The sequence below is a fragment of the Gymnogyps californianus genome, chromosome Z (genome assembly GCF_018139145.2).
Source record: "Gymnogyps californianus isolate 813 chromosome Z, ASM1813914v2, whole genome shotgun sequence".
NCBI classification, from domain to species: Eukaryota; Metazoa; Chordata; class Aves; order Accipitriformes; family Cathartidae; genus Gymnogyps; species Gymnogyps californianus.
The window spans coordinates 24,000,543-24,013,727 of record NC_059500.1 but is presented as its reverse complement, the minus strand read 5'-3'; the positions used below and the strand labels follow the sequence as shown (position 1 = coordinate 24,013,727).

General features: G+C 38.9%; 1 protein-coding gene across 1 annotated transcript in view; it reads left to right on the top strand.

Moving 5' to 3' along the window:
* Positions 1 to 13,185, top strand: part of FER (FER tyrosine kinase) — a 170,648-nt gene that overhangs the window by 92,704 nt on the left and 64,759 nt on the right. The window contains exon 13 of the mRNA XM_050912701.1: positions 11,670 to 11,726. Within this exon, the coding sequence (XP_050768658.1) occupies positions 11,670 to 11,726 (57 nt within the window). The remainder of the gene's footprint in view (positions 1 to 11,669; positions 11,727 to 13,185) is intronic.

Below are 13,185 nucleotides of genomic sequence, written 5' to 3'. Positions count from 1 at the left end.
AGAAGCTAGGAATATCTTGTTAAAGAACAATGTGTATCTGGTGTAAAAAACTTAATGCAACATGCTTCATTTAAACCATTGGCATTTATGTGATGTTGTATGGCTTCTGATTCAAAGCCATCATCTGTCTCGCTTGGAATGCAGGCGGAGCTTATGGATATTCACACTGAAAAAATCTCATAAATTAAGGCTGCAGTTTCATGTTATAGCTGCGTCAAGTGAAAGGTTGCTGGTGCCACAAAGGTGTGTATGTGTGGGAGGGGTGAATGTTCTTGCTCCCTTTGCCTTTCTATGTGGCTTTACCTTTTTCCTGCTCTTTCCCAATTACAAATTAAGCTAATGTAACAGTTTATTTGACATTTTACGAGGTTAATTCTGTTATGTTTCAGTGGTTTTAAAATGTTATCTGAAGATTATGAAAGCCAGTGCAAGATGAGCAGATGTGGCTAGGAAGGGATAGGATGAAGGATCTTACTTAGGCTTTTGTTTTGAATAAAATAGTAATTTTTTGGAAGCTCTAATGTGGAACTGTGCTCTCTGAAAGGTATTGCATACTAACCACTATAATTTAGAAATTATTTTGGAAGGACTGTTGGATATATAAAGGAGCAGTCTTGCAGGGAGTATACCTTAGTGTGTGGATGTTGCCAAAAGAATGAGTTAAATGTTCTATCTCCTGGGGAAGAGAAACCATCTAACTGGAAATAGCTGGGTATTTTGAAGTTAAGTCAGGATGGAACTAAGTATGTGGCTAAGTACCTTACATAGTTCAAGGAGACTGTCTTGGACGTTTTAATATACATCTGTAGTCCCTCAACCCCAGCTGTACATACCTCTTCATGCACATGGGTGGAAGTAAAAATGTGTTTGTGCGTATGTGAAAATATTTTAGCCTATTTTAACCATATAAGTGTGTTTATTTATGCATGCATAATATGGCTGTGCTTTTGCATTCCTGTCTCTTTAAATCATACAGAATGTTTAAATGAAAAACTACATTATCACACAGTTTTGTTTGCCTTTGAGCGTACAGAAGACTGTCAGTGTTTTGGAGGGCATATCTGATAAAGGGCAGATAATTTCTCTGTTTGCATATATTTGGTTAACAGGTGATTCAGAGTACTTCGGTTTGGGAGCTGAGTTTACTAGATTAAGTAGAGAGGAGTGCTGTGTTTCCTTAATGTGTTTGAAATATAATGGTTTTGACATAAACTTGACTTCCCTTTTCCTGTGCTTAAGCACTTCACATTCTATGTCTTGTTCCTTCTCACGTTTTTTTTTCTCCTTTATTTTTCTTTATTTCCTGTATTTTTCCTCAAAGATCCTCAGCATCTTTCTAGTCCTTTGATGAATAGGAGAATATAAACTTAGGGAAATACTGCACATCCTTAAAAAAAAAGTGAAAAAAACTAGTTTTGTATGTTGACTTCTACAGTCATTTTGTCTATTGATCTTCAAGAAGAATGCTCAAAGAAAAGCTGTGCAGTTAATCTGAGGTCACTTCTGCAGTTTATATGCTGCATGGTAGCTTTTGCAAATCTCAATTCTACCTTCTTGGTTTATGGCCATTTAGAATTTGGTTTAGCAAAAAGGTTGAACTTCACAGTGGTTTTTTATGGAACAATAACAAGTCAGATAAAATAGTACTTTTTCCAAGGAGGTAAACCTATCTGCGCTATTATTCTGTTTTACAGCTCACATTGAGTTTCATCAGTGTGGCTTAATACAGTGCTGATAATAATGCAAAACAGCTTCTATAACAATTTTTACAGCTCATGAATCTTTATTCTGAAACAGTTTTAAAGAAGTTGTCAGTGGGGTTTTTCAAAACCCCTCTTGTAAAACTCGCTTGTTCTTATGAAAAATCTTTTCCACTAGCTACCTTTATTTCTGTACTTAATCTGAAGGACTTGAAACACATAGTTTATGATTCATGAAATTGATACGCACATTAGCTCTACTGGCATAGGTGATGTCAAAAATAGTACTTCTTTAAGAAGATAATTTCTCTATTTCCACAGGCCCTATCCACATGTACACAACTGGTACTCACTTTCTTTTTTTACTCTGGTTCATCAAGTTCTGATAAGTGATATTTGAATTCCCATGTGATGAAAAATTATCTGCGATTATGATTTTCTCAGCCATTAAAAAGAATCTTACTCTAATTATCCTTAATACTGAAAGTGAAAGATTGACTTTCTATTTTTGTTGTGGAAAAATTGCTCTTAGCTGCAGTAATTCATACTATTGATATTTTCCATTTCATTTGGAAGGAGAGCAAATGCTACTTTCCAAAATATTTTTCTGAATGCATTTTTTCTGCTTACAACATGAAGAAACAGGCATAATGCATGTTTATGCACCGTACTCATGAGATGCTGACAATATCCCTCTATTTTATGTTTTTTTTAGAGGAATGTTAATGAAGAATTTACTAGGGTGGGGGAAAGGGTAGGGATATTTAGGCTTTTGATGAATTCCCCATGCTCTATTCAGACAGATTCTTCAGTTGGGAAGTCTTAAGTTTTCAGTTCTCTTAAAGCAGTATGTTTTGCTTTTGGTTGAGTCATTTTGGTGTTCCCTAAATCAACTAAGGTTTCCAGTTTCTAGAGGTTTTTAGCCTTTTTTGCTTTCGTTACATCTACTGTTAAGGTGAAAAGCAGTACCAGAATTTGCTATAGATTCTGCCTTCATTAGTATGATGGCATCTAGCTTTATGATTTTAATGTGGTCTGAACTAGCTAGAGTAAATGTAACAGAGAACATGAGATAAGTAAATAACAGTGATAATAACAAAGAAGCCTCATTTATTCATACTGTGATGGAACCTGATCAGGATTTACTCACTCTTCTTCTTTTACAAATCTTTCTTTGGAGTTTGTTTAAGCATCTTGGTTTTGTTTGATGGTACTCTGAATACAAGCACAGGTGGCATTTTCTTTTTATCCCTTTTTCTCTCTCCTATTAGAAATGGTACGATTTTTAAAACCAGTGTTTAAGTTGAGGCTCATAAATTCATATCTAATTCGCAAAATGTCTGTTTTTAAAATGTTTAGTATCTAATTGCCTTACTGCTGGTTGTTAATTTGAAAAAGTACCATTTAGTACCATACTTTGTGATTGAAATTGTTACTGAAAATTATAGAAAAATAATGCTAGGGGAATTTGAACACTAAGTATTCGTTCTGAGTTATGTTTTCCATTTTATTGAAAGCTGTTATAATTTACTGCAACTAATTTGTAAGCCTTCTTCCTGGCATAATAATTTGTGATTTCTTTGATGTGGTTTCTGCTAATGAAGGGAGATAGGCAGGAGGAAAGCTGCACTTCAGACTTGAGCTTACATTTTTTGAAGAAATTTAGGGTAATAGTGATAACATTTCAGTCTCATAGCTCAGAAAAAGAAAAATGAGATTGCATCTTGTACAGCGACCAGCTGCTGTTCATACTGTGGCCTCAGTGGCCTTGCATACAACTCGGTACCTGCATCTCCACTGAAGAAAGGACCGATGCACAATTCATTCCCTGCTGATGGCTCAAGGCTTGAAACTTACCATGGTCCAGGGAACCATGAAACTTACTAACACCTTCTCATATCCGGAATACTTTATTTTACAAATAAAAAGAGAAATTTCTAATTATTTTTGAAGTATTCTTTTTCACAGTTGAAGGTTTTATTTCTGTAATTACTGGTTTGTTTGGGCTTTTTTTGTGAGTTAAGGTTAACTCTTGAAATAACTCTCCTCTTTGAAAATGCTTATCTTTGTTGAAAACAAACAAGTATCCTGGATAGCCTCAGAAGGTCTGGAAGGGTACTCACTACCAAACTGTTGTTTATATAAACCTTCAGTATGATGACTGTTAGCTAGTACCTGTTCTCCGCTGTGTGAATTGCCTAGTTTACAACTTGTTTCTCAGTGTTTGGCCAGCAGATCTAGCAGTGTCTCCAAAGGTTAGATACAGTGATAGGACTCCAAACATGTTATTAGTAAACAGATATCTCAGTAAGGGCCCTGAGAGCATCACCACTCCTGGCCAGGGCTCAGGACCAACACAGAATAATGCAGCTGAGGGCTGCTCCTTCCAGCCCTCAGCTGGAGGCTTCACTCCCTTGGAGTGAAGGTCCCAGGCAGGGCTGAACCCTGTCCTGGGGGAGCCGCTTTCGGCTGAGGCTCTACCGCTCAGCCCCACCCGAGCCCCAGCTCCAGCTGCCTCGCAGCCCTGCCTGTGCCTGGCCACGCACCCCGTTCATCTGGTCCTGGACCCTGACCCCCGGCTGGCTTCTGGACTGACCCCGGCACTGCCTTGTCACTATGAGCCTGCGCACCGGTCATGGGGCTGTGTCTGATGCTGGTTCCCCTCACTGGCCTTCACCCTGACCCACAGGCTGACTTCCCAGCTTGACCCTGGACCTGCTTTATCACCACGGACTTGGCTGATCTGAACTCGGGGCTATCCCCCCAGCCTGTCCTGCTCCCTCGCTGAGGGCAGTGGGGTGCGTCCTGGCTGGTGAGCCTCAGCCCTGCTGGCCAGGGGTCCCCTGTGGCTGCTCAGCCCCAGGGAGCAGCCAGCCCTCACTACACACTGTCGCTCCGGCTGCTCAGTAACTAATGAGGAAGAATAAGCAGGGAATGGTAACACCATTGAACAAAATAGGTGGGAGGATGTGGCTTCAGAAGACAGTAATGCCTTTCTCAGTCCGGGAACAAGGAACCCCTTTGCCTGCTGTGGAAATAACCATGTACTGACCAGAGCAGTCTCGGTAGGGTTCTTGCTTGTCTTTCACTTTCCTTCCAAGAAGTGTCCACCTTGAGACAGTTCCTTCCTATCCTTTAGGTATCTTGTCATTTCCCTGGTATTCTTCCATAGAGAATCTCGAAAGCATGCTTTTGCCAAGTAGCTCCTTGTGTCTGATAAAGGTTTATCTCCCCAGAGGCGCTGAAGCTCTATCTGAGCTGAGCCAAGTCAGTTACTGTGCTTGGCTAAGAAGTATGGCATTCATGTAATTCAGTTTCCCCTCCTGGGGGAAACCGGAGGACATAAATAAAGTAGAATGTGGTAAAGTTTCTGGATTTCTTAAGTAATTCCATTTGGAAAGAAGGTATATCATTAAGATAACAAACAGGTGTACTCAGGCGCTAGTTTCTGTAACTGGGTTTGTCTAAAGTGCTTTTATATTCTGTGGTCCAAGATTAACAATAGAAAAATCTGAACAAGCATGAGGTAAAAAGAAATTTATACTGGTGTTACAAGAAGAGGACTACATCATAAGCAGGTTCCTTCTGGGGGGAATAGTAATGGCATTAATAGTCTTAAGAGTTCTGTCCTCCTCTCTCATTCAGATTAGCTTATGATTCAGTACGGAAATATGGTGGATTTGCTCTATTTGTTTTAGAAGCAACTCTATTGAAATGAAAATTTCTGTGACTTGGACTGATGGGCATTACAGTGTCTGTTTATATCTACACTAAAGATTAATTTTTATTTCCCATTTTGCTGTCACATTTCTTTTGTAACTTTCAGTATCTTTCGCACGCATGATTAATCTGTAGAGTAATAGCATTTAACAACTGGAGAAATGCTTACATTCTATTCACAGTCAGAATTAAGCATTTGCAGAAGATGATGAGGTTTATGATCAGACAGAAAAAAGACATTATTTCTAACTTTTGTTTATGATATGCTAATATGCATCCATTCCTTTGTGTGCTTAATTGATTTAGTTAATTATTGGCAGCTATCCAAAAATATTGAGTGACGACTTATTGAACTCAGTGCAATTTGAACAGGATTAGTGAGACAACGTACTTGCAGTAGAAACAGTCTTGTACCTTGTTACTGTCCACCAGGCAGTGTTGTTCATATTATAGTTTATTAATTAAAGGTAATTATCTGAACCAGTGACACTTCATTTTGAAACATTATTTAAATGGATATCTAACGCATTGCAAAGTAGAAAATTGGGTTTTTTTCTTTTTTAATGCCAGAATTGTACACTGGTATGATGTAGATGACAGCATCTCTTCTCTTAGATTCTTTCTTACTATCTGCTGAAGATACTGCTTTGGTGCCGTTTAACAGGGCTTATATCACTCCACAGTTGCCTTAAGATACTAGATAAAATTGTAATGCATGTGAAGCTCCAGCATTTTTAAACTTAGTATTTCTACTTGAAATGCTTTCTTCAGCTTGGCTAGTGCTGTGGGACAGAGGGACCATCTGTAGCTTCAGAGTTGAATTCACAGATGGACTTAGGGACTGTAGTTGGAAGTGCTTCACTACCATCACAGAATACAAAGCCCTGAATTAGGTTTTCAGCCTCTCTTCTCAGTGCATAAGGAGTCATGTACCTTAGGAGGAAATTACAATTTTAGCAGGAAATTACAGGCTTAGCTAGTGCTAGGGCTTAGGCACTTCTCTCTGCATAGGGTTTACAGTGTTAAATGTGTCCTGTAGCACCTGAACTTTTTCCCCTCTTTCAAAAAGTAATCTCAAGTGAATTAGTTTACTTTTCAAATAGAGGAATAGGATGTGGTATGAAGGCTGCCATCTTTTTATCCAGAAGCTCAATGATAACACTCACACAAAGTGAAGGCTATATAAGAGGCAGGGGAAGGAGGGGAGGAGAGTTCTATTTTGCTGGTTCCTAGTGGGAAAAAAATTACTGTTTTCATAATCCTTAAGGCTTTCACTAAACCTGAGAGAGAGAAACCAGGAGGGAGGAGCACAACAGAAAAGTTTATGGGTGAGGGGAGAGAAATTAGATAGATAGAAGTTCTGGGTTACAGTTTCTGTTCTGCTAATTGTGTTACAGTATGTATCTTCTGCTAATCTCACATGGATCCTCTGGCAAATATTCCTGGTGTCAGGTTCCATAATAAATACACAAGTGAAAGACTAAATGAATGATGAGAAGTGCTATCAAAAAGTGCAATATGCCAAGGGTTGCATTGTTTACTTTAGCTGTCTGCTTTTGAGGTCTGTGCAGGTGGTGCCTCATGAGTAGTGAAAGAACAGTTCTGAAGAGATTCCAGCTAGAAGCAGAAAGGATCGTTGAAGCAGCATCTGCCTCCTTTTCAGTCTGCTGGCTCAGCCATGTAGCCACAGGAGTGACATATATGATAAGTCTCCTAAATTTAAGATGGAGTTTGTATACCTACAAAAGTAATTACAGATTTCCATTCATAGAAAGGTCTCGTAAGCAGCAAACTCTCAATATATGTAACATTGAGGTGAATATTCACTTATTGATAGCTTGTGAAACTGATACTAGCAGGGCAGGACATTTTGCATATGCTCATCAATAAAGATTTATTTTCTAAACCAACAACAAGAACTTCAGTAATAAAGCCAATCAAACTTTGAATAATCCTTTGATTGTGAAAAATCTGGCAGAACCATGATAATGTAATGAATGGGCTACACTGGTATAATAAATGAACGAAGGTTTTCATAAAAAGAAAAGTACAGGTAGTGATTAATGTACTGATACAGTGATAACAAATCCTTCAACAGATCATTTGATTCCAGTTTATGGTGCCATTTTCTTTAATTAGTCCTCTGAAGGATTATGCATCAGATTTTTTCTTCATAAACAATCCTTTGAAATGCCATGTTGTCAGTATTTTCGAAAAGTCATTCACTGAAGTACTGAATCCTTGGAATTAAGTGGTAAAAAATCCATTAAATTTTAATTCTATAAGTTTTTGGCTTTTACAGTACTTACTTCAGTGTTAAAAACCATTATGTTAATACCTCCAAGTAGTCATGTTGATGGTTTTTTTTCTTCACAAGTTTCTTTCCAAATTATTTCCTTAAACTTGAGTTTTACTGGTAAAGGAAAGTGTGCAGTTTGATGGCACTTCCTATCTGTTTGTAGTGTAACAGCTTCTGAGTGAGGCATCCAATCAGCAAGAAATATCTAGAAAATCTTTGGTGAACAGAACATTTATGATTTTTAGCAAACTCAAAAGGAGGAGATGAAGGAAATACGTTACTTATGATATCTGATCAGTGAGGCAGTAGTTTTAATCAAGAATCTTGTCTATAGGAAAAAAGTCAGTTGATGGTGTCGTGGTTTAACCCCAGTGAGCAGCCAAGCACCACGCAGCCGCTCCCTCACTGCCCCCCCCAGCCCCCCCCCTGCTCCCGGTGGGATGGGGAGGAGAATCAGGAAAGAAGGCAGAACTCATGGGTTGAGATAAGAACAGTTTAATAACTAAAATAAAATATAATACTAACAATAATAGTAATGAAATAATAATAATAGTAATGAAAAGGAATATAACCAAAAAAGGGGGGGGGGGGGGGGGGGGGGGGGGGGAGGAAAACCAGTGATGCACAGTGCAATTGCTCACCACCCGCTGACCGAGCCAGAGCAGCAGTCCGCCCCTCCCACCCAACTCCCCCCTGTTTATATACTGAGCATGATGTTCTATGGTATGGAATACCCCTTTGGCTAGTTCAGGTCAGCTGCCCCGGCTCTGCTCCCTCCCAGCTTCTTGCACACCTGCTTGCTGGCAGAGCATGGGAAACTGAAAAATCCTTGGCTTAAGATAAGTGCTACTTAGCAACAGCTAAAACATCAGTGTGTTCTCAACATTATTCTCACACTAAATCCAAAACACAGCACTGTACCAGCTACTAAGAAGAAAATTAACTCTATCCCAGCCGAAACCAGGACAGCATCCTTCTTGCTAAATTGGATAGAGATGGGTTTGATGCATGGACTATGTGATGGATAAGGAATAGGCTGGATGGCTGCATCCAAGGACTTACAGTCAAAGGCTCAATGTCCAAATGGAGATGAGTAGCAAGTGGTGTCCCTCAGGGGTCCATATTGGGACTGGTAGTGTTCATATCGTTATTAATGACATAGTGGGATTGAGTGCACCCTCAGCAAGTTTGCGGATGACACCAAGCTGAGTGGTGCAGTTGTAACACTAGAGGGAAGGTATGCCATCTAGAGGGACCTTGGCAGGCTTGAGGAAAAGGCCCATGTGAACCTCATGAAGGTCAACAAGGGAGAGTGCAAAGTCCTGCACCTCCATTGAGGCAATCCCCAGTATCAAGACAAGACTGGGGGATGAAGGGATTGAGAGCAGCCCTGCAGAGTAGCACTTGGGGATCTTGGTGAGTGAAAAATTGGACATGAGCCAGCAACGTGCGCTCACAGCCCAGAAAGCCAACCGTATCCTGGGCTGCATCAAAAGAAGCGTGGCCAGCAGGTTGGGGGAGGTGATTCTGCCCTTCTACTCCGTTCTGTTGAGACCCCACCTGGAGTACTGCATCCAGCTCTGGGGTCTCCAGTACAAGAAAGACGTGGACCTGTTAGAGCGGGTCCAGAGGAGGGCCACAAAAATGATCAGAGAGGTGGAACACCTCTCCTATGAAGAAAGAATGAGAGAGTTGGCGCTGTTCAGCCTGGAGAAGAGAAGGCTCCAGGGAGACCTTATTGCAGCCTTTCAGTATTTAAAGGGGACTTACAGGAAAGACGGAGAGAGACTTTTTAATAGGGCCTGTAGCGACAGGACAAGGGGCAACGGTTTTAAACTGAATTAGGGTAGGTTTAGGTTGGATACAAGGAAGAAATTTTTTATGATGAGGGTGGTGAGACCCTGGAACAGATTGCCCAGACAAGTTGTGGATGCCCCATCATTGGAAGTGTTCAGGGTCAAGTTGGATGCGTCTTTGAGCAACCTGATCTAGTGAAAGATGTTGCTGCACATGCAGGGTGGGTTGGACTAGATCATCTTTGAAGGTCCCTTCCAACCCAAACCATTCTGTGATTCTATGGTCTGTTTACATACAGAAAGTTTTTCTCTGTCTTTGAATCACAGGCTCATTTATGTTGGAAGAATATTCTTGACATTCTGTAGTCCAACTTCCCTATTCAGGCAGGCTCAACTACTGTGGGTTTCCTAGGACTGTGTCTGGTTGGGTTTTGAATGCCTCCACAGATGAAGAGCCCAAAATCTCTTTGGTAACCTGTTCTGGTGTTTGACCACTCTCATACTAAAAACAGGTTTCCTCATGGTCAGAATTAATTTCCTGTTCTCTAAGTTGTGCCCATTGCCTCTTGTCCTGTCACTGAGCATCACTGAGAAGAGTCTGGCTCCCTTTTCTTCATTCTGTGCCATCAGGTATTTATACACATTGGAAAGATCCTGTTTTGCACCAGGAGGTGCTGTTATGATCCCAGTAAGAAAGGCACTCAAGAGTCTGTAAGGTATAATTTAAAATACCATTTATGAGAGATAACACTGTAAGGAGAGAATAGTATAGATAATCTTGCATCCCTTTAGATGGTGGGAGCCCCAGGTGGTGTAGCATTGAATGAGCCACTGATCCGCATGCAGCATGCTGGGCAGCCCCTGCCTGTAGCAGAGATTCTCACATTTTGGTCATTCGAACTATAACAGGACTTTCTTAAACGGAAAAAACTCTGTTCATTATTTCTGCTGGCAAACAGAAAGGATGTCCACATGAGAAATTCTTGGAGCCCTTGTAGATAAAGGCAAGGCCACACAGGTGGCGTAATTGCTGGTACCCAGTGGGAGCTGCCTGCGGGCTCTGTTCCAGTGTGCTGGCTGAGTTCATCCTGCTGCCAAGGGAGTTGTGCAGCACAGCATAGGCCTGGGCTCGCTCCAGTTAGCTGTTGTGTGGATCACTAACACTCTGACGTACAACAGTCTTCCAGTCAGGATCACTACAGGTCCTCCATGGTCCAGAAAATGTGGTATTCTGATATATTAGGTGTACTTCAAAGCCAGCATGTTTGGCTTGGTTTTCTGTGAGCTTTAATGAGAAGTGATTTAATGAGTTGGCATGCGCTTGTTTAGATAGTTGCCTTTTTCATTAGTAATAAAGAATGGTTAGGACCTTACCACTAAAATGAGGAGCAGTAATAGTGTTTGTGAGGTGATAAGTAGCTGAGGTGCTAATAGAGAAATAAAAAGGAAAAATAGTAAATATAGGTCAGTAAATAAAATATCCTACTCTAACATTTTAGCTAAGTATTTATTAAATATGTCTGTGTAGCAAGAAGTTTATACTTGGTTTTTATATGTCTTTAGGCTGTTGCAGAATATTTGCAGTGTTGGTCATCAACACTGAACAGATACTTTAACTGGCATTTGTTATGTTGTTTTTTCAAGTAGTTGCCTGTAATATTTCCAACTACCACAGAAGACGTAAGAGATGCAAATATGTGTCTTGTTAATAAGTAGAAAAATCAGTTCTTTTTCATGTACACCAAAGAGAAAAATGTTTTTTTGATCTAGCAATAAGTTATTTCCTATACGAAAATGAAGTTTTCTTGTCTGATTTTGACTCACCTAATTGTTAAAAACAGGATGCTAGATATCATTTTCAGAGCTTGTGTGAAAATTTTCGTAGTGCTCTATCTGCATACATACTGTCATGTTGTAGGCTTAATCTTCTGATAGAAATTTGCTATATGGTATATTTCAGTATTTTATTGTATAGCAAGTTTTCTAAACTCTGTTTTATAAACACTTAGCTTTAAAACTTCCTGGCATGCTTTTGATTGAGTGGTCTGAATATAATGCTTCTTTAGCTCCATTTCTTCTGAAATGTATTTTATAGAAACTGTATCTTATGTATTTGCACAAACTGAAAATTACTCTTTCCTTTTCTTTCCATAGGATAAGAAATGGGTTCTCAATCATGAAGATGTCACACTGGGAGAATTACTGGGCAAAGTAAGTAATCAAGTGAGCTAAATAACATTTAAATAAGTATCTATTAATCATTAAGCCTATACATTTCCTGTTTGCCTTATCTTTTAAATTACTGTGGTATGCGATTTTTATATCAATTCTTTTACTTTAATACACAAGACAGCATTGTGCTTTAAATAAATGTAAATCACATTTACTGGTAAATGATATGTGTGTGCTGAAAGTGTTTAACTAGCATACAAGTTTTTCTCTTTTGGAAGGCCTTTAAGCTAACTACATTTCTGTAAAGCATGATGTGGCTGTTTTACTTTGTGTAGTCTTACAAAAAATGTTGCAAAATATAAATAAAAACATATAAATAAACAGATTTATGTTTATGTATTTATGTATGAAATTTGATCAAAGAAGATGATTAAATCAATATTTGTTAAAACAAATGTTCCTTGCTTTTATATGATTTATTGAATGTTAGGTAACTTCACAATCATATATGTATTAAATTAATTCTTGTATATTGTAGTTTATATCACAAATTCTGCTTAGGAGCTATAAGTCTTTAAAATCAGGTAAGCCTCGTACCTCACTTACATTTTTAGCACCTTTGCACCTACAAAGACAGTTGTGAGTGCCGCTCTGGACACAATATTCCAAAAGATTTCCCAAAAACTGAAAAATAGGCTTAAATGGAGAGGAGACATATGAAAGCAATAATTGCCTTCTTACTGTGATACACACTAAAAGAACTGATAAACTATTCAAGAAATGGGGGAATTAAATACTGTCAGAAAATTCTGTTACCCAGGGTAAAATCTATTTGGCAGCGTAAGATGACAAAAAGTATTATCTACCAGTAGACAGAGTTGTGTCTGCATGAAATACAGGTACAGTGACAGCTTCACATTCTTAAATAGTATAGTCTCAAGGGAGAAAAATAAAGATGTTTCAGGCATTAAGAAAGCTTTGTCGTGCTAAAAAATAAATACGAGTTAGTCTTGATGAGTAAAGACAGTTAAAGCAATCTGAATATTGATTAAATTAGTAAACTGAATTTACATGTGCATTGCATGTTTTTGGCACAAAGCATTTTTAACATTCAATAAAGACAACTCAGTGCTTAAAAGTGATTATAGAAGGATATGTTCTTTAAAAAATACAGAACAGGATAAAAACTTCCTTGGAACACAGTATAAATCTGTTATGCATCCATCTCTAAAAAGATATAGTCAAACTAGAAAAGATAAGAATGATGGGACCATCAGCATCCATATGACAAAAAGTTAAATAAACTACAGCCGTTCACCATGGAAGTGAGAAATCTGAGGGTCTATAAAATCTTGAGTGGCCTGGAAAAGATGAGGAGGAAAATCATGAAAGCTTAATGCATAAGAGGATGCAAACTTTAGAAAAGACAAAGATTTTCCTTCACCTCAGGAATGAATGGTCTGTTTATTTACTCAGTATTAATTCTATAATACCCCAC